Source organism: Harmonia axyridis, chromosome 3 (assembly GCF_914767665.1).
Source record: "Harmonia axyridis chromosome 3, icHarAxyr1.1, whole genome shotgun sequence".
Classification (NCBI taxonomy): Eukaryota; Metazoa; Arthropoda; class Insecta; order Coleoptera; family Coccinellidae; genus Harmonia; species Harmonia axyridis.
In genome coordinates, this window is record NC_059503.1 from 16288186 (window position 1) to 16315185 (window position 27000).

The 27000-nt window shown below is 35.4% G+C and overlaps 2 protein-coding genes across 2 annotated transcripts in view; one reads left to right on the forward strand and one right to left on the reverse strand.

Moving 5' to 3' along the window:
• LOC123677208 (serine protease 53-like) overlaps window positions 1-4716 on the reverse strand; it is a 31798-nt gene extending 27082 nt beyond the window's left edge. The window contains exons 1-4 of the mRNA XM_045613780.1: window positions 4571-4716; window positions 4294-4465; window positions 2074-2473; window positions 79-220 (exon numbers count right to left, since the gene is read on the reverse strand). Of these exons, the coding sequence (XP_045469736.1) occupies window positions 79-220; window positions 2074-2473; window positions 4294-4465; window positions 4571-4622 (766 nt within the window). The 5' untranslated portion in view covers window positions 4623-4716. The remainder of the gene's footprint in view (window positions 1-78; window positions 221-2073; window positions 2474-4293; window positions 4466-4570) is intronic.
• Window positions 4717-23685: 18969 nt separating this feature from the next.
• LOC123677072 (protein O-mannosyl-transferase TMTC1-like) overlaps window positions 23686-27000 on the forward strand; it is a 397650-nt gene continuing 394335 nt past the window's right edge. Inside the window, exon 1 of the mRNA XM_045613516.1 lies at window positions 23686-23946. The gene's annotated coding sequence lies outside the window, so the exon portion shown is untranslated. The remainder of the gene's footprint in view (window positions 23947-27000) is intronic.

A 27000-nucleotide genomic window follows, 5' to 3' on the forward strand; every position in this document is an offset into this window, starting at 1 on the left:
TATACATATGTCTCAAAAGGTTCACATTGTGATAAAAATTAAAATTTCATCAATTCAGCCATAAAAACATCTATTGACTTGCAATTATCGAGTCTATAAATGATGAGAATTCAGAGATTTTGGTGTAAGCACCAGGCATATTTGCAGCAGCACAGTCTGGTCCGAAAGAAACAATGCCTATCACTTTGCCTTCCAATACTATCGCACCTCCTGAATCTCCCTGAAAAAATGTATTTGTGTCAGATGTAGGTACTGATAGTGACCGATATTTATAGTCGCTTCTAACAATGCAATATTATATTTTTAGAGTTGTTTATCGCCGATAAATCGAATTGCAATTAACTTCGAATGAACAATACAAATAAGCATGAAAAAAAAAAATTAAAAATTCTAAAAAGAAGACGAAAACTTGAAAAAATAATCAATCTTGTTCTCACTAATATTTAATTCTAGCACTATATTCCAAGTATCAAGGCCAAGGACACAGATGGCAACAACAGTACCTACCATATCACTTATTTTTCTCATCAGTACCAATCTTCGAAAAAAGAGTGTCAATATTTCGGAACATAGAGTTAATTATGGATAAAGGTACTGAAGGTTAAGTGAAGCTAGATTTGTGTTGTGTTTGTGTAAAAAAACGGACAAAATAGTGACCAAGCAAACTATTGGGCTGATATTTGTTGTTCACCTTCTGCTCTATTGATATCAACTACATGATCTTCCAGCTCATTCTTTAGATCTGTCCCCTTAGAGATTACTGGCTTTTGCAGATTGAAAGTAATTTGGCTCCAATGTAGAAAAGACTGCTGGAGTCGAAGCCTATTCCGAAATCAAAGACGAATCTTTCAACAGAATTGATTTCGAAATGTTTTAGAAACGTTGGAGTATCATCGATGTATCATTCTTGTAGGTAACTATGTTGACCAATAAAGCCGAATAAAAAAAATGTGTTTTTACGTGTTCTACCAGGAACTTATTGAGTGAAGTGCTAGGAATTCATAATGAAAAGAAAGACCTCGGAAGGCAATATGATTTTGAATGTATCGGGTGTTTTTTTCGAGGTATATAACTTTAAGTTGGCATTACTGTTCAAGATGGCGACCGATTTAACAGCTGTCAAGTGATTTATTCTCACTTTGGTTTGGCAATTTGAAAATCGAAGCCAAATGATCATCAAAAAAGGCGTAGATTCGTCGAATGGGCCCAAAATGAGATTGCCGTTCTCCATTTTATTTTGTTTAGCGATGAAGCGCACTTCTGTTTGAATGACTACGTCAACAAACAAAACTTCCGCATTTGGAGTGGAGCTAATCCTCAAGTGTATGTAGAAACACCGTTACATCCAGAAAAACTGACTGTTTGGTGCGCTTCATGGGCTGGTGGAATAATTGGTCCGTACTTCTTCAAAAACGATGATGGCCAGAACGTTACAGTCAATGGTGATCGGTATAGAGCCATGATTACTAACTTTTTCATTCCTGAATTGTCCAGGAGCTGTGGTTCCAACAAGACGGCGCAACATGTCACACAGCTCGTGTCACAATCGATTTATTGGAAGACACGTTTGGTTACCGCCTAATTTCACGTTTTGGACCTGTGAATTGGCCTCCAATATCTTGTGATTTAACACCGCTAGACTACTTTCTGTGGGGCTATGTAAAGTCATTGGTCTATGCGGATAAGCCACAAACCCTTGACCATTTTTTGGAAGACAACATTCGCCGTGTTATTGCCGATATACGGCCACAAATGTTGGAAAAAGTCATCGAAAATTGGACGTCCAGATTGGACTACATCCGAGTCAGCCGTGGCGGTCATATGCCAGAAATCATATTTAAAATGTAATGCCACAAGATTATCTTGCGGATAAATAAAATTCATGTCAATGGAATAATCCATCGTTGTTTTATTGCAATTGAAAGTTCTATAGCTCTAAAAAACACCCTTTACATATAAAGAACGATGAACTTATAACTGGCTCAAATTGAAAATAATGCAAGAATAATTTTTTCAATATATCTAGGAATCAATGACCAACTTGACAAAAATTGTATATAACAGATAACTTACAGGACAAGCATCTTTTCCTCCTTCAACATATCCTGCACAAAACATCCTTTCTGTGATATATTCCGAGCCGTAAATTTGTTGACATGTTTCTGTTGTAATGAGAGGCAAATCAACTTTCTGTAAGGATTTTGCTAATGGTCCTCTAGATGCTATAGCTCCATACCCTGTAACTGTAGCCAATCTGTTTTCTTCGATAACAAAATCGGGAGGAGCTACTTCAATAGGACTTATGTTTTCGTTGAATACCAAATCTTCTTCTAGTTTCAACAAAACGATATCATAATCGAAGGTAACAGGATCGAATGATTCGTGTTGAAATACAGCTTCTACAGGGATAACAACGCCACCAGAGTTTCTCAAACTAGAGCCAGCCCGTACACTCATCTGCGGTATTGTCATTCTGTAAAAATAATGAATTGGTCGTAAGATTAAAATTGAAAAAAAGTAATAAAATACCAAATGAAACCTGTGTATGAGGTTCTGTAGGAAGTTTATCAGATGGAAATAGTCAATCGAGATGACGAAAATAGAATTTCGAATTGTCTCTATTGGAATGATCTTTCTAATTTTTGAGGTACTGATTATTCGAGTGAAACATCAATTTTTGATCGATATTTGTGAAATACAAAAAAGGAAACATTATATGGAGCCCAAAAGTCTTGACATTCCTTAATATCGATGTTTTTTTTTCTGAAAATTCGTTTCTACAGAACTGTAATTTTTGTGAGATTGTAAATACTATATAATAGTCCAGTAGACAAATACAAAAAAGTGGGTCTGCTGGAAAAAATTCCGAACTTAATAAAACTTCTACAGGTTGTTCGGGGTTGTTGTGAAATGACTCTGTCGAGTTATTCAGCACGAGAACCCTGTGCTAACTTGAGGAGGGCCGCAGAATCCCCATTATTTTTGGACTTGTTTCGGGTTATATACAATCCTTATTTTCAATTAATTCTTGGTTTTTATTTATTGATTTTACTCAGTTGATTTGATTATTAAGGTCCAAAATAATTAGGGGTTGATAGGAATTCAGAGTGAAGTGATTACATGCCATGATAACATTGAAATATCTACTCTTCACATAAACATGGGCTTTTAGCTGAAGCTAATATGTTATGTTCAATTTGTCGATATTGATGAGTAATTACTATAATTATCATAGAACGGCTGGTAATTGTTAGTGAGAGGGTCGAAACCTTCGTTTTTTGCAAATTTTTGATATTTTGAGAAAATTCCTCTGATGTTGATTGACTGTATCTCAGTTGATATAAAGTTGGAAAAAAAGTTTCGGGGAACATAATTATAAGAAATTCAATTATCTGCAACTTCGAAAATGAACGTTTTGGTCAAAAACTAATTAAGTTGAAAGTTATAAGCAAAAACTCGTCCGAAAATGTTGAGGTTCTTCAGCCCCTCTTCAAGTAAGCACAGGGTACTCGTGTTGGATAACTTGACAGAATCATCCCACAGCACCCCCAAACAACAAAGTTTTTCCAGCTAACCCCACTTTTTTTGTTTTGTCACTGGACTACTACTTTGATCGACTGTATCTCAATTAATATTGGGTTTACGGAAAAGTCTATAACTACAAATTGTAGAGAATTTAATGGTCTACAACTTTGAAAATGAACGTTCTGGTCAAAAACAACTTAGTTTAGAAGTTATGAGCAAAAAACTGAAAAGTCTGAAAATGTTGAGGTTCTTCGGCCCTCCTCAAGTTAGCACAGAGTCCTGGTGTTTGATAACTCGACAGTAATGCCACAGCAACCCCGAACAACCTGTAGAAGTTTCATCAAGTTCTGAATTTTTACCAGGTAAAATGTATTTATCTACAGGACTATAATGATTCTTCAGAGATCATGCCTGGCAAATGTTTCATAATAGTAAAATATAGCAATAGATTCGTCAAAACAGAGACCTAAATCAATATCGAAAAATTAATCATTGGCATTATATTTAATTCTGATAAATTAAGTTAATTTTTTTCAAAGAAGTAAATTTGATCTTGGTTTTCTTCAAGTTTGTTGCTTTTTGGAAATTCCGCTCATAATATTCATCAACAAATGTCCTGGAAATGTCAAAATATCAAACTTCGATACCATAGAGAAGAACCATACCAGTAAAAGAAAGAAGTACAAACTGTTACTAATGGGTCAATATTTCCTACATTGAAGTATCCGTAAATAGAATAAAATGATAACAACAACGGACAATACTTACTCATGAGTGCAGTGGGCTGCTGATAGAATGTATCTTTCATTCAATATAGCACCTCCACAAATTGCATTACTCAACTTGAGGGCTACTTGATATGGGAAGTCTTTTATATCCGCTGGTTCTCCACCAGCAATTTTAAGTTTGGACTTAGTTACATTGAGAGGCAAGGATGAGGCTGCAAAAAACTAATCTTTTAAATCCTTGATATAATTTTACTGATCAAATATTCATTTTTAATGTTTCCAAGTTGTCAAATGTTTGCTGATGCTTTCAAACTCACCGATTTCTATTACAATTGTTAATAAAAGTACTGAAGTGCAATGTGGAATCATTCTGAACCTGACCTGACAGAAAACTCAGTTCAATGTAAAAGTAACAAACGTATGTATATTTATTCGCGATTAAAATCCTTTTATCTTTCCATTGTGTCTGATTTATTTCCGATATGATATCAGAGATACGGATCTTATTCCCTTATAAATCAAAGCACTCTAATTTCGTATCGATTATTGAGAATCCCAGTAACTTCCGTTAGTATGAATGAATGAAATGGGGAATTCTCTCAATTTGAATAAATATAACTAACAAGATTTTCATTCCTGGCGATTAACGGAAACTATGAAATAATTATTATTCAATAGGATATAACAAACAAACAATTAAAATAAATACCACAATCTAAAATATAATATTGCCTGAAAAATATATAGGATGTCTTGCCGAGGGAGGTGTATACAATGATCGATCTGTAAATAGGTATGCTTTCTCGTCCTCTCCTTTAGAAATCTTCTAGCCATAATAAGTTATCTTGGTCTTGAATAGTTTCAAGACCAAGAAAATTAGAAGATTTCTTTCGTATTGTTATTGCAAATATTTATTTTCGGTGATCAAATTATTTAATGTTGCCTGTTGCTGGAATTCTTTAGTTGGCGCAACTAAATAATCGTCTGATTTGCCATTTGATTATTTATTACGAGGAAAATTGAAGGATATAGCTTATGCTGAACACACCTAGGGAAGAAACTAGTTGAAAAATAAAATAATTAACTGTTGCGATGTATTGATCTATGGTTGTGATGCTGCAACCACAGAAATAAAATTTTGCACAATACTCCGTTGAGAAACTGTGATTATTCGTGCAAAGTTTCATCACAATTGGATGAGTACTTGCGGAGATTTAGGTCATTTTGTGTCAAAATCGAGTAATTTATTTCTTTGGTTGCGATGCACCTAGAGAAAAGAAATTCTGCACAAGTCTCCACTGCTAGACTGTGATCAATAGTGCAAAGTTTCATCACAATCATATGATTACTTGCGGAGATGCAGCATCACAACCATAGATATAATGATTCGGAAGACTATTTCCAATCTGAAAACTCGACAAGAGAAATAAGTACAGTATAAGCAGATGGTTTTCAATTCCAACCGCTCTTGAAATAACTTTTACCGAATTCCAATACATGGAATTTATTCGCTTCCATTTTCATTTTTATGACATTAGGGACCTACTGCATTTCGATGATTTTCATTTTGATGTTGTTTCATTGAAGGAGTTTATTGAAGCTGAATTTATGTTTTTCTTGGAAATCTAAACAATGATTTCGAATTCAAAATACAAAGTGATATTTTGAACTTGAACATTTCAAATGGGAAAAAATGATTCCGGTCCTGGAATATTGAAATAATTTTAATATCTCTCTGACTCAACATCGGTACCTATTTGCAAATAACATCCCAAGTTTCAATGAATTCCACCGATAAGTTCTGTTGATTCTGTTGGTTCTGTTGATGGTTTCATTAATTCCATCAATATGGAAACTTAAATAGCAGCTGAAAAAATAAATTTTTTATAGTTAAAACATACTCCCCTAATCCTACTCTACCTTTTATGAAATTATAATTATATAAAGATATTTGTGTTCTCAAAAAAATTTCACACTTTACTTCATTTTCTGTCCATTTTTTATGTTGATCAAGTTTGATTTAAATTTTGGATTATTTTCATCAGAAAAGGATATGATATGAATGAAAAAAGTAAAAGTATGCTGTATTAGATGTTGACTGAGAATTAGTAAGATTTGAAAGTTGATATATGAAGCAGAGAATAGTAAATTCCTAATATATTTTTGCCTGAAACTTTTGAATTCCGCAATTTATGTATGACAAAAATATTTTGAAAACTTCCAAAATTCCTTCTTTATTTTCAAAATTTTTCATTAGAATACAGGCACTAATTCTGTGTCAGCAGATAGTGATTTGGAAGAATCAAAGGAAAGAAAGTATTAAATCAAATATTTTTTTTTACAAACAAACTCAAAATTTCATTGGAAAATGTATTCAAAAATTATGTTCCTTATACAAGAACGAGTCCTCTTTCTTATTTATTTAGTTGTTACTTGCCTGAAACTTTCTCTCAATCTGCTCGCTGCTTAGTCTATTATAATGGTGTTAGATCCGGACTTCAAGCTGGCCACGAAAATTATCCGAGATTATAATCAAATATGGTCAACGAAATTGGACGAAAAAAGAAATAATGTGAGAAATATGGCTCAAACGACAGCAAATGAGTCATCCAACGACTTCTAAGGTTCACGTTGGTTGGAAACACCCTGTATAGTTGTAATCAGCAAGGGAGCAATAGGTGTAGTAAGCAACGATCGTTCAAAAGCCTCTGACTTTTCGTCAGTGCCTTTTTCCTTCATATGGCGAAAGAAATATTTAATATTCGGTAACCACTTTCTATATACTCTCGTTCTGCATGTTTCGAATCTCTTTCGCCCCTGTTCGTAAATCCAGGCATTCTTCGAGGAAAGAAATAAAGCAGGTTGAATGACATTCGAGTTAAATCCGGATTGAAAGCAATATGTCGGATTTAAAACGATCGATAACACCCAGCCGGCTTGAAATGAAAAGTCTACAAAATTTACATCTTTCCAATAATAGTAAATCAGGAGTCTCCAGATACTCCCATGTTATCTCGCTTAGGCGACATCGCTCGTGCCTTTATGTAACGAGGTGGCAGTCCAACTTTTCACGTTAATGAAATTCGTGGAGTGTGCACAGTGGATGTACAAATCCGTTTCCTTATCTCTTTTGTCCATTCAGGTTGCTTAAGTGGCGACAATAAGAGCTGAGGTCGAATGTAGTATGGGAATTAATTTCAGGTCTATTTGAGCATTTTGTTAATTCGGAATCAGATAAGGCCATTACTGCCCCTGGAAGTTTTGTAATTACCTTGTGTTAACCTATCTGGGTAGTAAAAGAGCTGAACTTTCTGGTGTTACACGACTGAGGTACATCTTTGAACAAGAGTCGAGGGAAATTGAATCAAAAAGCTAAATATTTAATTTGGATTGGAGTAAATATGCTCTACATAAATAACCTACCCTAATTTCCTCAAATTTCCGAATTCATGTGCAGATAGCCCTGTTTATGATTATTATTGTACCAAACGTTCCATATACATTTAAAAAAGTTAGTGAATTAGATGTAATATAAATCTCATTGAAAAATCCACTTAAACGTTTCTCCTAGCTCCTCCTATGATCATTGTAATAAATGAAGAGTATGTAATGTATTATTTTCATTGATTGTTTTTTTCACATGTTCACATCTGACATTTTAATGGTTTCATCTAATAGCAATGCAGCATTCTATCCAATCACTCGGAATTATACCGATAGTACTGCTTCCTCATCGATAATACCTACCTTGTTTACATTGAAACGTCAAAATTTTACTTCGAATTTGTCATTACTGACAGCTGAAAGTGCTTCGAGGTTGATTGCCACTTGCCAGTGACATCACCCAAATATTGACCATTTAAATTGTTGGAAAAAATAATCTTCCCCAATACTCGTTCTTCAAATTTTATCAGATAATTTGTCAAATAAACAAGTGTTCGTGGAAAGGAAGGAATTATCGATCAAATTTGAAGCACTCCTGGTATTCCCTTCGATTCTATAATTCATGTTTGAATGATCTAACAAAATCCGTCAATTTCTCATAGTTACGGCATGCCGATAAGTGAATATACGCTTGACGACGTGGTATAATCGTTTTGGTGTTTCGCCTCGTGCCATATTGTGATCATAGTCTTGTTCTTCGACGTTCGCCTAAAAGAAATAAAAGTCAAGTTCAGTGAAATGTCATCAAATTTCCCAAATGCACCGAGAAAAAAAGGTATATAGCGACCAGAAATCAAAAAAAGTTTATGAATCCTATTTTACATATAAGGTGTAAAATAGGATTCATAAACATTTTCCCATTATAGATCGCTAAGACGAGTTGTAACCATTTTCAAATAATTGAACTCAAGAAAATTGTAAGTAGCTGGAGTATTGTTCTTTTTCATTGTTAAATTTGATCAATAATACAGTGTAGTGTTATTGATCAAATTTAACAATGAAAAAGAACAATACTTTTAATAGTATCTCATATTAATGACTGTTCACATTGATATTGATATTGATTACTCAGAATAGTGATGATTATCCAGGATATCGTTTTGTGTGGTTTAATAATGGATAACAATTGACAGTTTTCAGGGGTCTCTATCCTCAAAACTAAACTAAAGAAAAACTTGTGCCTATTGAACTTTTTGATTAAAATGACTGGGACTATAACATTTCAAAAATTCAGCCAATTTGACAGGGGACCTCTCAGCGGTGAGTTCAATTGAATGGAAAAGAAGGAATTATTAATTTGTATGAATTTCCACATGAAAAAATTATTCAAGAAGTCTTTTCAGAGGCTGAAAATGCGGTATTCTTGATATTAAAAATGAAGAAGTAAAAACGTATTTTGAATTCTTGCATGTGGTTGAAAAAAACTGTAAATCAGAGGAACGTTTGAGATTGTCATGTGGTATAAAACCCTCTTAGGGCCAGTTTTATAAACGAAAGAAAAGTCTGTTTTTCCGAGTAAAGTCTCGTTTTTCTCAAACCAATTTTGAGGTTGAAAAAGGTTTAAATGTCCTTCCTCATAAAGTCCCGAAATGGCCCTTTATGGCAGGAAAGGGATCCTTTTCTTCACGCATGCTCTATGACTACAAAACATAACCGCATTCTCTTGTTTCATTTCCATCACACGTTTTCCCCTACACAAAATTTTAATTTCAATTCAACAAAATTTCAATTTCTATGAAATATCACCAAATGTAGACAATAAATCACTAGTTTTCAGAGTAGACAACCCTAGGAAATTCAACACTTACGAATAAAAGGAAGCTTTTGTTCCTCTGAAAGACGATCGGAATATGTTCATGAAACTGGAGCCACTTTCAAGCTCCATTTGAAGGTGACTTTCTAATGAAACGGTCTTTACCAAGGGAATTCTTCTCAAATGGATTATGAAACTTGCCCTTAATGATTCCGCACAGAGCTTTCTCGGAGTTTTTTACTGAAAAATTGATTGTCATGCAGATTTGGGTATTATTCCGATCAGTTCATAGATAGACTACAAAATAGAAACTACGTTCATGAGCTCATTATTAACTGCCAATCCGGCAGTTCGCAAACCATCCATTCAATACTCAAAATTGCAGCTGTACATCTCGCAGTGACTGTACCCGCCTAATGGTAAATCCGTTGAATCGAACTAGAACGTTATAAATTATAACCAAGCGAAATCCGAACAAAGCTGAGTATTCGGAACTGGGTTGCCGAATAATTCGAAATCAACTCTGTTGCAAAACATCCGATGTAACTAAAACCAAATTGCTCTATTGACCGCCAATAACCGTAGGTTTTGTGGTTGGTTCCCCCACAACTCAAGAGCGGTAACTATGCGGTCCACCAAGTCTGTACCTATTTGGCATGCAATTGTTAGGTTTAATGTTGTCACACCCAATGATCTATCTATTGGGGTGTATTGTTGTTCGGTGCAGATGCGGAAAGGTACATCTAATTCAAATTTCGGAATTTGTACTGGAGTTGTATTCGATTGTTTCACGTCTTCATCAGAATGCAGAGTTAGAGCATGGTTGTTTTTTTTATGATGTATAAAAGGAAAAAGCAGCGACAATTTTAAGGAGCATTTCAATATTTTCTATCCGATTCACAGAATATCTGAGGTATTTTAACAATTTTGTAAAAATGGATGTCGGTGTTTGAGTTTGTTTAATAACTTTGAGTGGAACATATTTATCCTTAGAACTTCTCGAGGCTTCGCAATTTTTGAGTTGATTTTTGAACTGGTTTTTGGTTCCTTCGAAGTAATTTACCTATTTTGACTATTTTGCATCGATGTCCTCCTGCAGATAAAAAAAAATTTTCATTTGAAACATATTTTCATCAAGGCTCTTTCCAAGAATTTATTTCATCGGGTCTTTTAAAATGGGTCACCCTGTATAAGTTACTCCAGATTAGGTAAGGTTAGGTGATCCGTTTCATAAATATCTTTTTTAACACTTAAATATCTAAAACAATCACAGAAGTGCTAAAAATAAGAAAATCATTGGAATAGTATATGACATACTACAGTCTAGGGTACAGTCTAATTGGATCTTTTGAAATGGTTCACTCAGTATTAGTTATTCCAGATAAGTACAGGAAAGGATGACCTGTTTTATAACTAGGTGTAGATCTTTTTTTCTGCCTTTTTGCAGTAGATAGCTGTAGCGGTGAGTAGTCGAAATAAATAGATCATAGATGTCATACAATAAGCTTAATTATTTGTTAACATAATGCCATCGACATATTATTCGATTTGTGTCTGCATCTTGAAGTTATTCTCGATTAAACATGTCAGCTTACGAGACAAATTCTCGTCATTTGCGGGTGGTTTCAATGTTCTGCTTTAATATAAAGAAATTTGTGGCTAAGGATTATCGAATGGTCTCAAATACCTATAGTGAAGCCGCTATTAGTGAAAGATCGCGCCGAGAGTGGTTTCAACGCTTCAAGAACGGTGGTTTCGACGTCGAAGACAAGCAAGGCGGTGGAAAAAAGAAGGTTTTCGAAGATGCAGAATTGGAATCATTGCTTGATCAAGACTCATGTCAAACGCAATTAGAATTGGCAGTCATAAAGATGATCCAGAAACAAGGAAATTGAGCGCCGTATGAGTTGAAGCATCGAGAGATTGAACGGCGCTTGTTTGCTTGTGAACTGCTTCTTGCAAAGCAAAGACGGAAGGGATTTCTGCATCGCATCGTGACTGGAGACGAAAAATGGGTTCATTATGATAATCTCAAGCGCATTAAATCATGGGGATATCCCGGTCATGCTTCAAAGTCGACGGCCAACCGAATATTCACGATTCTAAGGTCATACTCAGTATTTGGTTGGTGGGACAAGCTCGAAGACAGGCGATCGTTATCGAACGCAATTAACGCAACATACGAGAGACATAATAAAGTGATTTTTCAGCATGACAATGCTTGAAACCATCCACCGTATTTTCCAGACGTTGCTCTCTCGGACTATCACTTGCTTCGATTAATGGCACACGGCCTGGCTGACCAGTACTTCCGGTCTTATGAAGAATTAAAGACATGGATCGATTGGTAGATAGCTTCAAAAGATGACCAGTTTTTTCAACGCGGGATTCGTACTCTTTCCGAAAGATGTGAGAAAATAGTGGCCAGCGATGGACAATACTTCGAATCATAAATGTATGAACAATTTCCACAATAACGCCTCTTATTTCGGAAAAAAAACGGCGGAAGCAAAACTATACGCTTATGTAAATACCTCTGTTTAAAACAATTCATTTCCTGAAACAAACACACTAATGCTGAGAATTGAGGCACCATTGAAATCGTATTTGGAGTACTGGGGTACAATTCCATTGGATATTTTCAAATGGGTCACCCTGTATAAGTCAATCCATAAGTATATGGAAGAATGACACGTTGTATAAATACCTCTGTTTAAAACACTTCAGTTTTTAAAACAAACACAAAAGTGCTAAAAATGAGGGCACCAATGAACTCGTATATGAAATTCGAGGGTACAATCCCATATAGGTTTCATTAAAGTCCGAATATGAAAACCACAATGGGGAGTGGATTAATTACAAAGCATCATGTTCATTTACGGATGGAAGGTAATTGGGTGCTATCTCAATCGAGAAAATTCCCACTGCATAATGGAATCTGTCATGTCTGATATTCATTAAAAGATCACGAATTTACAACGCCGATGATGTACGACCTTCTAACGTGTCTTTCCTTTATCATGGGAAATATAATGTTGTAGCAAGTTCTCTGTTTTATTGCAATGCAAAACCGAAATAAATCATAGCCGACATCATAATCACATAACAGATGACTTGTTTATTCTGGCTGAGTTTATTCCGTTTGATCATTAGGGTTTTTGTGAAGGGATGGGTTCTCAAGGAGAGAGAGACAAGTATGAACTGGGGTCTGTTGATTTCTTGAACTGAGAATTTACGCTTTTGTATCACAAGATGTCTCGACTCGAAGAATTTCAATGAGGACTTGTTTTTGGCGGAGATTCAGCATGTTTGTCATCGTATAATCTCTAGGAGTAATAAATTTGTTGTGTTGGACGTGCATCTATAATAAAAACGAAGACAGCCATGACGTGAAGTCAGGAGATTTTGAACGCTACTTCCATTCATCAGCCGATCCCATCTCATATATATATAGTCGTTTATATACAGGGTGGCCATTTGAAAACGAAACAGACGAGATTACAGACGAAATAAAGTTTTTCGATAGAAATGCTCGGACAGGTCGATTTCTGTTTCGAGGGGGACAACTTAAGATGTAGGTTACGGACGCATAGAGCTTCAACCCTTGCTACTACAACCCTCACCCCCAAATTTTTAATAGGGAAGATGGGGTGAGTGATACCTCATTTGAAAGGTATTTTTATGCTGATTTCAGCACAGTTATTGTTTTTTCATTTTATGCATTAGTTCTCGAAATATTCTCAACTAAGTATTTGAAAATGGAGTGGTGTTTTTATGGCACTTGTAGTGTTTTGTGAAAAATCGACATTTTGAGCTTCAAAACAACCATGACTGTGGCTTCCTTCCTAACTAACTAACGCATGAATATTTCAAGAACTAATGCATAAAATGAAAAAACAATTACTGTGCTGAAATCAGTATAAAAATACCTTTAAATTGAAGTATCACTCACCCCATCTTCCCTATTCAAAAATTGGGGGTGGGGGTTGTAGCAGCAAGGGTTGAAGCGCTATGCGTCCGTAACCTACATCTTAAGTTGTCCCCCTCGAAACAGAAATCGACCTGTCCGAGCATTTTTATCGAAAAACTTTATTTCGTCTGTAATCTCGTCTGTTTCGTTTTCAAATGGCCACCCTGTATATGGTGTTTCCAAATTATATGTGAATCTCGAAGGTGCTAGTAACACTCATTTGCTGTCAATTGAGCCATATTTATTGATAACCCAAAATCAACAGTTTTCCCGATATTTGAGTTCTTGTGTTTTTTTTATTTTTTTTTTCATGAAAAAAGCAAAAGTATGCTGTCTTAGATGTTGAATAAGAATCAGTATGATTTGAAAGTTGATATATGAAGAAGACAATAGAATATTTCTAATATAAATTTGACTGCTACTTTCGAATTCCAAAATTCATGTATGACAATATTATTACCATATTCCTTCTTTATTTCCTAACAGAGTTTCCGTTAATATGTAGACACAATTTTTTCATTTGATTTGAACGGGGAGAGGAAAGTATTTAATTAAATATTTTTCATTCCAACTAAACTCAAAATTTCAGTAGGAAATGGATTCATAAATTTTGTTTGGAATAACCGTCACCATTCCTCATGAAAAAAAATTCTTACACTTTACAAGCACATAACCACTTTTTTATTTCTTCAGTTGTACTTTCCACCTGAAATCTACTCTCAATCTTCTCGCTGCTTCATCTATTCTAACGGAGTTAGATTCGGACATCTAGCTGGCCACGAAAACAATCCAAAATTATAATCCGAAGTTGAAAACCTTCGAAAATAGTGCTCAGTGTATCCCTTTGGATGAGGCCAATGGAGAAACTGGCAATAAGTCTAGGGCTCTGTCTTGGGACCGTAGTAATGTTATCTCGATGTATTTTCGAACTATATATCCTATCAAGCATTGGGATGGTTACAATTCTTAGGTCTTATTTCAATAAATTTTCCTCGAAATTTTCTGACCACCACTATAAAGTTCAAACAACTTTGTCTTGGTAGTTGGTATTATGACTTGCATTACAATCGAATACACCTTGGGTATTTCTACTGTGATCTGGCAGATCTTCGTTTGAATTAATTTCAAAATATGAAATTTTCAGATGAAACTCCGAGGCATGACAATAAAATATAGTAGCAATTCTTTATGTACACGTTCCTAAAGTGAAGCCAGTCCTGTATCCATCATTTGTACTCAAAAAACCCTCCAAATAATAATAAGATCTTGTACCTTACGTAGAATAATTTATAACTAAAGCGTTTATATCACTGAAAAATGAACTTTTACATTCGTGCGTTAATAATACTCATATTCTATTTGTTATATTAATAACATAATACTTCCAGATATTTAAAAGTTGATGGCACCATCACCAAATGCCTAGCAAAGCATTGTTTCCACTTATTTGACGGATAAAAAGTATTATTGAAAAATGATCTGATTTCGTGGAAAAACCTGGAACAATATAAATGGAATTCAATTCAACGAAAAATTGGTAGCATTGTTAATCCGCTGTATTCAAGTATCTGAATATTCATTGATCGATTCGAACATTATTATGGGATATTTGAGAGCTCTATAATTTTCACATAGAACAATGACGGGGTGTAAATGAAAATTCCTGTGACTATCCCATATTTCCAATGAAAACGGTAAACACATGCCTCTCCCCCTAGTATTCTGAGACATGACACGATGTGCGAAATATGGCTATCAATTTCCAATCAGTCCATTACTGGCTCCCTACTATAATATGGTTAGATAATTACAATATCATCAATCATCGAAACAAGTTACAAAAGAACCGGATTGGAATCGGAGTATATATTACATGCTATTCAGGATACAATATAAAAGCTATTTCGGCCCATAACGGTTGTAGCAGAAAAGTTGATATCAATCACTCATACTGTTTATGACTGAACGATATAGAAGATCCGATTGATTGAATTCTAATTCAACAAACGAGAAAAATGAAATAAAAGTCGATCTATCAGGAAATAAGAACAAATTTCATACAAGAACTATTTAGAGTTAATTTGAGTTAAGAATTTATTTTGTGAGTTATGATTAAAATATCTTGATGCTGTTTATCATCGAGCTTTAGGCTCGTTAATAGTATATTATTCAACGAGCGGTAATGTAGGTTATAACTCACGCAGATGAAGTTTGCAGCACGAGCCGCAGGCGAGTGCTGTAATTCATCAAATGAGTTATGACCATTACCGCAAGTTGAATACTATACTTTATCTACGACTATTACAATAAATATTAAAATACAAGAATAGAGAAAGAACTTCATTGACAAACTCCAAAACTTACCTATGAACGTCAAAATTATCCAAGTGACATTCCTGCCCTCGATAACAATAATGGAATGTTTCCTTTCGGCAAATCGAATGGAAGCACAGAAGTATAGAAGCGCAGATCCATCTTTTCCGATTTATTATAGTGAGTTATAGTATAGAGTTATTATAACTCACGCTGTTTGTTAATAGATACTATTAATTGCTCAAAAGCAGTTGAATAATGAATATATAATTCAATAGGAGTAGATAAATGTCAATACGAACAATTTTCGTGTTCATCTGTCAGTTTGTGCGCTTGTATCACTCTGTGACTACCATTAGTCACATCCTATGGTGATGAAATTATAAGGGTTGACATTGGGCGCGTTCAGCAGAAAGATCGGTATCTTAGTAGCTCCGCTACTGATAGGTATCAGTTTAGTAACGTTAGTATTCTCTGTAGGGCGGGTTGCTCCTTTTCTTGACAGCAAGAGGTTCTGTGGGTCCTTAAAAGTTACGTTATGATGGGAGACAATTTTTTATGTTTATGTTTCAGTTTCCATTATTGCTTCATTTTGTTTCAGTTTCCATTTTACTATTTGATATGTAAATTTAGTCCGAAATCACTGTCACAATTGTCACTAATGTCAGTTACTCAACATGTTACCAAACAGTAGCATAAAATAATTTCGCTACCAAAGAAGGCGACCGCTCCGGAGCATAATATGCTTCGTAGCCGAAACTGATAGAATGCGTCAATATTCATAGAATATTGACAACTGTTCCACAACTGTTGAGTCTGCTGAACGAGTATGCTTAAATAGCAACTTCTTGGTATCAGGCGTTATATTTCACCGATATTGATGAAATTTGGTATGGTTATTCCATCATATTTGAACTTGCGCAAACGTGAAATTATCGGGACTCGAATACCTCTTACAATAATAAAAAAATTTCAACTGGATGATTACCTACCGACTACCTACATAGGAATTTTAGCCCTTTTGAATCAACAGTGCTTGCCACTTATGCCTGAATTACAACATCTCCCAAAATATGTAACATAAAACATATAATATTTAGGACTTTTCTTCTTGAGAGTGCAGGACAACAAAACCTTGTGATACACTCATTCATCAGTATTTTGATTCGAGTTGAAATATTCAAACTTTATGAACTGATCAATTCTGCTCGCTGAAGTAGATTTTGAATTATGGAAGAATTATTCGTTCAGATTATAAAGTACCTGCCATAATAAAATCATGTTGTTGAAATGGATTTTGATAGCTGATAACACGAAATTATATATTTTTATGACTTCATTATCCAGTTCATAATTCTGGTTCAATTTTAAATAATATCCTCCAATTCCTATTAAATTAAGTGACACACATTGAAAAAACCTCGACTAGATTTGCTGGTTCCATAAAAATTTTATTGACCTTTCAACTCGTTGATTGCAGTTTGAAATCTAGTGTCAAAAATGAACTGAAATTGAACACAGAAATGATTTGATCGAGCAAATCGCCACGATAAAAGTTTAATGTAAACCACCACCAATCTTATGTCCAAATCACCTCCATGAAATGAATGAAAGCCAATAGCAGTTGAGCCTAACATGAATGAAGAAGGAAACATTTCAGGTTACGAAGAATGATTCCTTGGTTTATTTCTTCAGGTGATCCGGTTTACTACAATAGCAACTATAGAAGACATATCTTCAAAATCTTCTCGATTTGTATGAACGTCTTAGAGATGACCTTTTTTTTATTTTCACACTATGTGTTGTGTCCGATGAAAAATCATTGATTTTCCCGAATCTAGGCCTTTGGTTTTGACACTTGTTTACACAAATAAAAACATCAAAATTATTTCTCTCGATTCAGAAGCAAAACCATAGGGTGTATCTTCAAGGTCATGATTTGTTGATCGCCTTGAAAGTAAGTGATGTTTTTCTTTTCATACTATGTAATTTGAAATATAAACTTCTATATCTTTTGTTGTGGCCATTTATTTTGGGTAGGCCCTTTTTTTAAACATAGAATTGACTCACTGGTATTCGTGTCCTGACTTTTTAAATATTCAACTATGTAGTGGCAAAGAAGACAGGGGAAATAAAAATCCTTAATGAGATCCCGACGTTTCGACCTTTATTTCTGGTCTTTTTCAAGGCTGGAAACAGAACGACATTGAAAATATGGGTCGTAACATAGTGCCATAATATAAAAAAAATATACTCTAGTAGGTATAGAAATAAAATACAACAGAGCAACATAAAAACATACTTAAAAACACATACCTATTCATATGGATTATCCCTCATAATATTCTGAGGTGGACATAAAACTGTGTCGTCAAATTTTTAAAAACTCGATATTTAGGTTTCCAGCCTTGAAAAAGACCAGAAATAAAGGTCGAAACGTCGGCATCTCATTAAGGATTTTTATTTCCCCTGTCCTCTTTGCCACTACATAGTTGAATATTCATAGAATTGACTTAAAGAATAAAAATATAAGTTATGATTTGAAAATCTTGAGTTTCGATTGATTTGAGTTGTCCAAGTTCATGATCTTCTCATAAACACCCTGTACATTTTGGGTCCAAAATTGGCAACATCACTCAAGGTGTCTTCTAAGTTCGATAAATCATACTTGACTTTCTTGTTCCCATTGGGCTTTGATATTCGTGAAAGTATCTCACAATTTTTGAACATAAAAGAGATAATGTCACAAAGTTGAGAGTTCAAGTATTACGACATCCCAATTAAGCAATTGCATCTTCGCCTATTCAAATGCTAAAATCAATCGAGTTTAGATGAGTCTAAATAAAAAACTGTTATTATACGTTCTGAGAGTTTATCTCTTGGGTCTCAACCTCTATGAACACACCTTTACTGAAATTCTTCAGCCGGATCCCCAAGATCGATACATTTTGCGTGATCCCCGTAAAACTTTCTGAATTATACGCTGATGTTCCCAGGTATATCTTCCAGGTCCTCCGTTGTACGATTATTTGTTCCGGCCCCTTTGTTGTGTATCGGATCCAATAATATTAAATGGCATGAAAGTTGCCGAGACTTGAACATGCGAATAAAATAACCAAAATACTTAGTGATTTATTCATCTCGTGACAGTTACCGTCTGTTACATGCGAAGTACTATGTGCCTGCCATCAGTTATCTGGTCGATAGGGGCAGCAGGGTCGGTTTCCCTCAACGAGCCGATGAAACTAAAGTACAGGGTGGGCAAATTTCGATGTTTTAGTACTACAACTTTTGAACCAGAGGAGATACACAAAATCTGATACCCTCTTCTCGATCTCTTTTTCTGAGAAACTAACAAGGGTAGTTTTTTTGGCCACCTTCTTTTGTTTTCGAGTTATAAGCGAAAATTGGAAAAATGGCGATATCGAAAAACATTCATATCTCCGCTAATACTGATGATAGAGCTCTGAAATTAAAACATTATACAGGCAGTTTTCTACGTAGAATCCAGTGGCGTGCTCGTATTTCCAAAAGGGTTTTCAATTACGAAGCTATGACCCAAAATTATGTTTTTTCAAATGGGAACACTAGATTTTTGTGCCATTTTCTGAAAGCTTAATTTTTCCTGATTTCAAAAATATATAACATCGTATGATTCGGATCAATATAAATAATAGAAAATGGCCGAAAACCTCTTTTCACCTAAGAGTCTCAATATTTCTATGGTTCCAACTGTTGATGAACACAGAAAAATTGAGCTTTCTATAACAAGAGCAGTGTCCTTCCGTCAATCTGATTATTAATATGCTTTTCACTTATTTCTACAGAATTCGAAACTAGATATGTTTTATAAATTTTTTATCTAAAAATTGATTTGGAAATAACGGAGAAACCACAAGATTGAATTTTTCAATCGAAAGAGTTATATTGAGATGCATGTATCAGGAGATTATTACATAGGTCTCCAGAATCAATACGCACAAGTACCAATCTATTTTAAACAGCATATGAAACAATGCATATATGATTGAACTCAACATTTTAATTACGAAGGGACAAACAAGAAATAATAACCTAATAATGACAACAATTGCACAATGCACAGTCGACACCTCTTCTCAATATTTCAATAGATGAATATTTGAAACTGTGTTCAAGCTACCTAGGAAACTTTTTCGTTCATCTTTTCGAAACTATTTGTATAAAATAAATATAGATTCGAATTTTGTAGAAATAAGTGAAAAGCATAGAAATAATCAGATTGAAGAAAGGACACTGCTCTTGTCATAGAAAGGCTCATCAACAGTTGAGACCATAGAAATATTGAGATTCTTAAGTAAAAAAAGGATTTTGACCATTTTCTGTTATTTATTCTGATACGAATCATACGATGTTATATATTTTTGAAATCAGGAAGAATCAAGCTTTCAGAAAATGGCACAAAAATATAGTGTTCCCATCTGAAATAACATAATTTTGGGTCATAGCTTCGTAATTAAAAACCCTTTTGGAAATACGAGCACGCCACTGGATTCTATGTAAAAAAGTGCCTGTATAATGTTTCAATTTCAGAGCTCTATCATCAGTATTAGCGGAGATATAAATGTTTTTCGATATCGCCATTTTTCCAATTTTCCCTTATAACTCGAAAACAAAAGAAGGTGGCCAAAAATGAATACTTCCCTTGATAGTTTCTCAGAAAAAGAGATCGAGAAGTGGGTATCAGATTTTGTCCATCTCCTCTGGTTCAAAAGTTGTATTGCTAAAACATCGAAATTTGCCCACCCTGTACACATCGCCCTATTGGAGTGAATTCATGCATGTGTCCAACTTGGGATTCCGTTCCATATAAAAGTAAGCGATGAAAAACGTGCCTTCCTGTATCCATCGAACAGACGTCAGTATTTCGTCAACCGTTGGAAGTTTCGCTTTGTTTTACGGACTTCAGAGTTGATGGCTCTATTGAGTTGTCCACAGTCCTTGTTTGGATAACGTCGTGAATTCAATTTGATCTAAATGTTCCCTTGCTAATACAATTTCCGGTGGAATTGATGTTTAAGCTATTCACAACATGTTTCCTATGCTTTTGGTTTATTGATTTCAATGATAAAATTGGTCAATGAAAAACTTCTATCCAACTACCTGAAATTTCGTTCAAATTTAAGAAGTTATTTGATACAAATACACTGTCCATTTTTACCATTGTTTTTTCATTCCTCCTTACATCAAGAATTTTATATTCAGTATCAATACAAATATTGACATAGCAAATGGAATAGATTTTCAATTGCATAATGATAGGTTTCTGAAGAATGATCGTTTTAATTTTATTATTTGATTCTTATTCTGTTTGGTCAGTTAGGAAATATATAATATCTACAAAAAGAGCTAGTCAGTTTTTTTACATGATTCGCTGAAATTGTTCGGTAGAGAGCTTAAGAAGTTTCTGAATCGAAGATTGCAACTAGACGCTAGAGGTATACTATATGATGTAATACCCTATTTGTGTATTCTTCCCAGTCAAAAACGTGAACTGTGAAAGAATCTCAGGGAAGTTTCAAGTTTTCAACTGAAAAAGTTCAACATCCTAAGGAGCCTTAGATGTTACCTTTTGAGTACCCAGAACTGACTTTTATGTTTCTCAGACTCATCTGCTGACTTTTCCATGCTGAACAAAAGATATTTGCACTGAACGTTGGTATCAGCCAAGCTATCAGCAGTCTCACCATTACCCGAAGGTCAGCTCGTGGCAACTTCAAAAGCTTTTTCGTATAGGTTCATCACCAATTTCTTTGCCTGAGCAAGACCGGTAGTTTTTCTTCATAGGGTTTTTTTTAATGTTCAATTGTCATTGTTTCACTGCTGCCTCATATTGGTCTTTTTCAAGCCCAATAAAAGGCTCGAGCCCTACAGGTACATTGTAACTCTTTCATTTCCTTCGATACCACAATATTTCGGTACCCAGAGTTAAAAAATATAACTTTATCTGCGAGGATGGCAAACAATACTGTTGGCGGAACCGTCAACATCCTTAGCAGCCTTGGCAGTTATTTCTTGTGTGTCCAGTACTGACTTTCCCATAGTGGTTCCTATACCAGTTAATTCCGAACATTAACTCACCAGTTGTTCTTACTTCTGTTTCTCAAAGGCCGCAAATCCCATCTGCTGACTTTCCCATTCAGTACGAAAATATTTGCAGCGACAGTGGCCTGTCAGCAGACAACCATTACCCTCAGTTCAGCTCCAACAGCTTTTTGGTATAGGTCGGTAAAAGTATCACAAATTTTTTTGCCTGAGCAAGACCTGGAGTGTTCCTCCATAGGATTTCTCAAATGTCCAACGCCCACGGTTGAAACGCTGCCTTATATGGTCTTTTCAAGGTCCACAAAGAGGCTCAGTGCCAACAGAATCCATTCGCAAGTCCATCCACTCTTTCTTTTTCTTTAATACCACCATACCCTTGTAGCCAGAGTTGGAAAATATACTTCTATTCGAGTCAAAGCCGGTTTAGATTCAACCGACTACATTTTTAGCGAGTAACAACTCGACATGTTTAACCTCTTCCCAATTTTTCTATTCATCTCCACCAGAATACAAAGTCAAACCACATAACTTATCCTCAACATCTCTATTGAAAACTTCGTGAAAACCTTCGCTACATACCTCAACGTCCCCTTTGAATTCCCCGAACAAGAAATAAAAGTGGCAGAAACAAAGAAAACTAGATTGGCAACTCCTAGAATCAATTTTACCCATCGAAAAAGTCATAACATATACGCGGTCCAGGGGCAAACTTTCCCCATGTCGCGGAACACCAAAAAAAAAGTGGAATCTGGCCCAGCGCGTCCTGGCTAACCGAAGTTATCGCAACATCTCAACTTGAAGGATACGTCATAAAACTAGGATCTTCTCAGGGGGTGCCAATGATCCATAAAGGGGATGAGTTTACCGGAGTGGTGCAGTTCGCACTTCTGCCACGGCTGCGCCTCTGTCCCTGAATACTGTTGACAAAACCGTCAACATCTTCAGCAGCCTTAGCACTTCGTGAGTGTCCAGTACTGACTTTCCCATAGTGGTTCCTATGCCAGTCTATTCCGAACATTTGCAGACCAGCTGTTCCTACCTCTGTTTCACAAAGGCCGCAAATCTCATCTGCTGACTTTCCCATGCAGTACGAAAATATTTTCAGTGACAGTGGCCTGTCAGCGGACAACCATTACCCGCTCAGCTCGTGGTAGCTCCAACAGCTTTCTGGTTTTGGTCGGTGAAAGTATCACAAATTTTTTTGCCTGAGCAAGACCTGGAGTGTTTCTCCATAGGATTTTTAAAATGTCCAACTCCCACGGTTGAAACGCTGCCTTACATTGGTCGTTTCAAAGCCCACAAAGAGGCTCAGTGCCAACAGAATCCATCCGCAAGTTAGTCCACTCTTTTTTTCTCTTCAATACCACCATACCGTTGTAGCCAGAGTTGGAAAATATACTTCTATTGGAATCAAAAGCCGGTTAAGCTTCAACCGACTGCGTTTTAAGCGAGTAACAACAACTCGACATGTTCAACCTCTTCCCAATTTTTCTATTCATCTCCAACACACTACAAAGTCAAACCACATAACTTATCCTCAACATCTCTATTGGAAACTTCGTGAAAACCTTCCCCACATACCTCAACCACCTCCTGAAATTCCCCGAACAAGAAATAAAAGTGGCAGAAACAAGGAAAACTAGATTGGCAACTCCTAGAATCAATTTTACCCATCGAAAAAGTCATAACATATACGCGGTCCAGGGGCAAACTTTCCCCATGTCGCGGAACACCAAAAAAAAGCGGAATCTGGCCCAGCGCGTCCTGGCTAACCGAAGTTATCGCAACATCTCACCTTGAAGGATACGTCATAAAACTAGGATCTTCTCGGGGGGTGCCGATGACCCATAAAGGGGATGAGTTTACCGGAGTGGTGCAGTTCGCACTTCCGCCACGGCTGCGTCCCTGTCGCGCCAAAGCGAGGGTGGCAGTCGATAGCGTGCCGCGTCTACCCTCAGTCGTGGTCCTTCGCGCCCCCAAGAAGGACGAAGGATTTTCCGCACTTTCCGGTCAGTGCAGCAGCACTAGGCGTGTGATCTGTTCGCATCGCAGTCGACGCTCGTGCTCTGGAAATTGGTTTCCGAACGCTGATGCTGGAAGCTGAGCTCGAGGAGCTTGTTTTCCAGTAGGTGAGTTGCCGAAACCGCTCTTCCGTGAGGGATGCAATTTTTTCTTCCGGCTTTTCGTATGATTGATTAATCTTATGATGAACTGCCGGGGGTGAAGGAGACCGAGTTGATATATTTTATTTTGACGGTATATTAATGGAGTGGATCAAGATGATGGTCGTTTATCATGATGAATTTATGAATAAGTGAAGTTTTGTTTCGTGTAGATTCGTTCTAGGTCTGAGACGGATTTTTTAACATGTTGACAGTAAATAATATAATTTTTGGTTTGAAGCTCTGACAATTATGTGAGCCCAATGATTTTGACGACTACGTGGAATTTGAGTTAATTTGCATAAAATCTTATTGAATTCTCGCTTACTTCATGCCGTATATTCGCACAGCACTTAACGAATGGTGCTGTCTTTGGAATAAATACAGGGTCCTTATAAATTATTGTTACATTGTAGTGCCCTTGTTCTTCAATGCTTTTCACCAATATTGGCAAATATTTCGAAATCAACAATCGTGGAATTTATATGATCAATTGTTATGCAAATTTTGTGACATCAGTTTCGAAACCTTCATACGTAAAAAAGAAATATTTCAAATGGCTCTTGACAATTTGAATAGTGAACTTTATGACCTATTCACTTGGATCAGTTTTTGGATGTAACAGTTTATTTAGGGAACAATTCACTTTTCCATAAGCCTAAATGGCAATGTTGTACAATGCTTTGGTTGTTGGTTGTTGTTAACAAATTACAGATAGCTGTGACAATAGCCAAAAGCTAGGATTCATAAAATAGAGTTTTCACCGATCTATTGGATTCATACTAATCATTTGTATATAGTTCTAAATCGATATTGAAGAAATTAACATTTTCAATAGGCTTCTTCGTCATTACAATAATTGATAAAAATCCTTTATAATAGTTATTGTATAATAGATATTGTAGTTAAGTCAATACTGTATAATGAACAGAATTTTCACAACTATTCAACGAATGTTTTTGTCATATTCGAAAACATTTAGCTTTAAAATAATCTTTTCAATCGGTAAAACGTTTCGACATAGTTATTGTCATCTTCAGAAACTCAACTTTTTGTCTCTAAATATGACAACATCGTTATCGAAACGTTTGTTGAACGTTTGCAAAGATTCTGTGGATAGAGTGTAGACTTGTAGTAACCAAACTTTATCGCTCAGAATTTTTACAAGTGGTCAACAAACGTTTCGGCAATTACATTCTCATAGTTAGAAACTCAACTTTTAGTTTTTTTATTATTTCGATATCGTTTCGTAAACTTCCGTTGAACTCTTTTCAAGAACCTGTAGAAAAGGTATTGTTATTGTAAATGTGGTTACAAAATCTTCAGTAACTTAACATTTCTCATCTTGAGATGAAAACAGCGTTGTCGAAATCTTCCCTTACCGCTTGTAAAGATTATGTGAATCAGATAGTCGTTACTACCAGCTTTTACAAAAATTTTATAAAATTTTTGGTTGGTTTTATAACAAAATCTAATAGTTTCAATCGAATGCAGGATCATTGAAAATATTATTTCATTCGAGATAACAGTGAGGTATTTCATGGAATAATTTGTGTTTAACTTCCGCTGTGGGTATGTTGTTCATCCAATCCTATCATAAAACTCCGGCATCTTACGATAACATTGCTACAGTTTACATTTCACAATATATCGAGTTATCGAATCGAATGCGATGAAATTAGGCCAAGCGACGACTGGAGCTTTCCTCGAGAACAATAAGAAGTACGAGTATGCATGAAATTGGCTTCAATATCGGTCTCTATACAACCCTGTTATAATATCAGCTTGAGATTTCGATATAGCTATTACTTTTTTATAAGCTTCGAATTTTTTCTGACGTAAGAGGAAATATTAAAGGGCTTGTTGAATTTTCAGTATATTCGGGGGAGATATTGCTAGTTTTTTGTACTTATTTGAGATACTTCTATGGTTCCGATGACGCTTTTCACATGCAAATATGCACAAAACTAGAAATGTCAATAATTTCTCTCCAATATTGTTTTTAATTCTTTATGGATTCGTTCAAATTCGAATTTTGTAAATGACGAAAAACTGTTATTTTAGATACCCAGAATTTCAACTTCGTCGGTTCTATGGTCACGGATAGGTTGTTTTCCGATATTTTTCTTAAATTTTATCTATGGTTGTGGTTACGCGACATGGCAATTTTCCAAGAGAATTGAAATTATCATTTTTCTCACATATGCAATTATCTACATCTCGATGGAATCTGAAGAATCAAAATAAACAAGAAAAAACAAGAAAAATCTCAAAGATCTATATAAGGCCAATTGAAAAGTCCCCCGTCTGAAGCACAGATAGCGGTGCTAGTATTAAATCCATATGATTTTTAGTTAGTACGAACCTTCAAACATAATACGATTTTTATTTTTCATTCGAATCGCTCGGTATACGAGGGCTACTATTTATGTATTGAGAATTGGCAACACTGATATTGCCAGGTGAAATCTGATATTGACATCGTAAAATTTGAGAGTATTAGGCCAATTGAAAAGTCCCCAGTCTGATGCACAGATGAACGATACTTGTCAAAATTTTACAGCAGTCTGACCATTAGTTTGTGAGATATTGCGTTGTGAGTGTAGCTACTTTTGTTATTTGAAAGAAAAAATAAAAAAAAAATATTTCGTTTGCTGATAAAATATTGCTTTTTGAAGGGAAAAAATATAGTTGAAGCAAAATCTTGGCTTGATGAAAAGTTGTCGGCTTCTGCACCAAGAATATCAACCATCATGGATTGGTATGCTGAGTTTAAACGTGGTGAAATGAGCACCGAAGACGGCGAACGCAGTGAACGCCCAAAAGAGGCTGTCACCGACGAAAAAATCAAAAAAGTTTACGAAATAATTTTGAATGACCGTAAAGTGAAGTTGATCGACATAGCAGACATTGTGAAGATATCATCTGAACGTGTACATCATATCATTCACGAATATTTGTACTGTGTGCAAAATGGGTGCCGCGCGAGCTCACAATCGATCAAAAGCAACAACGTCTTAA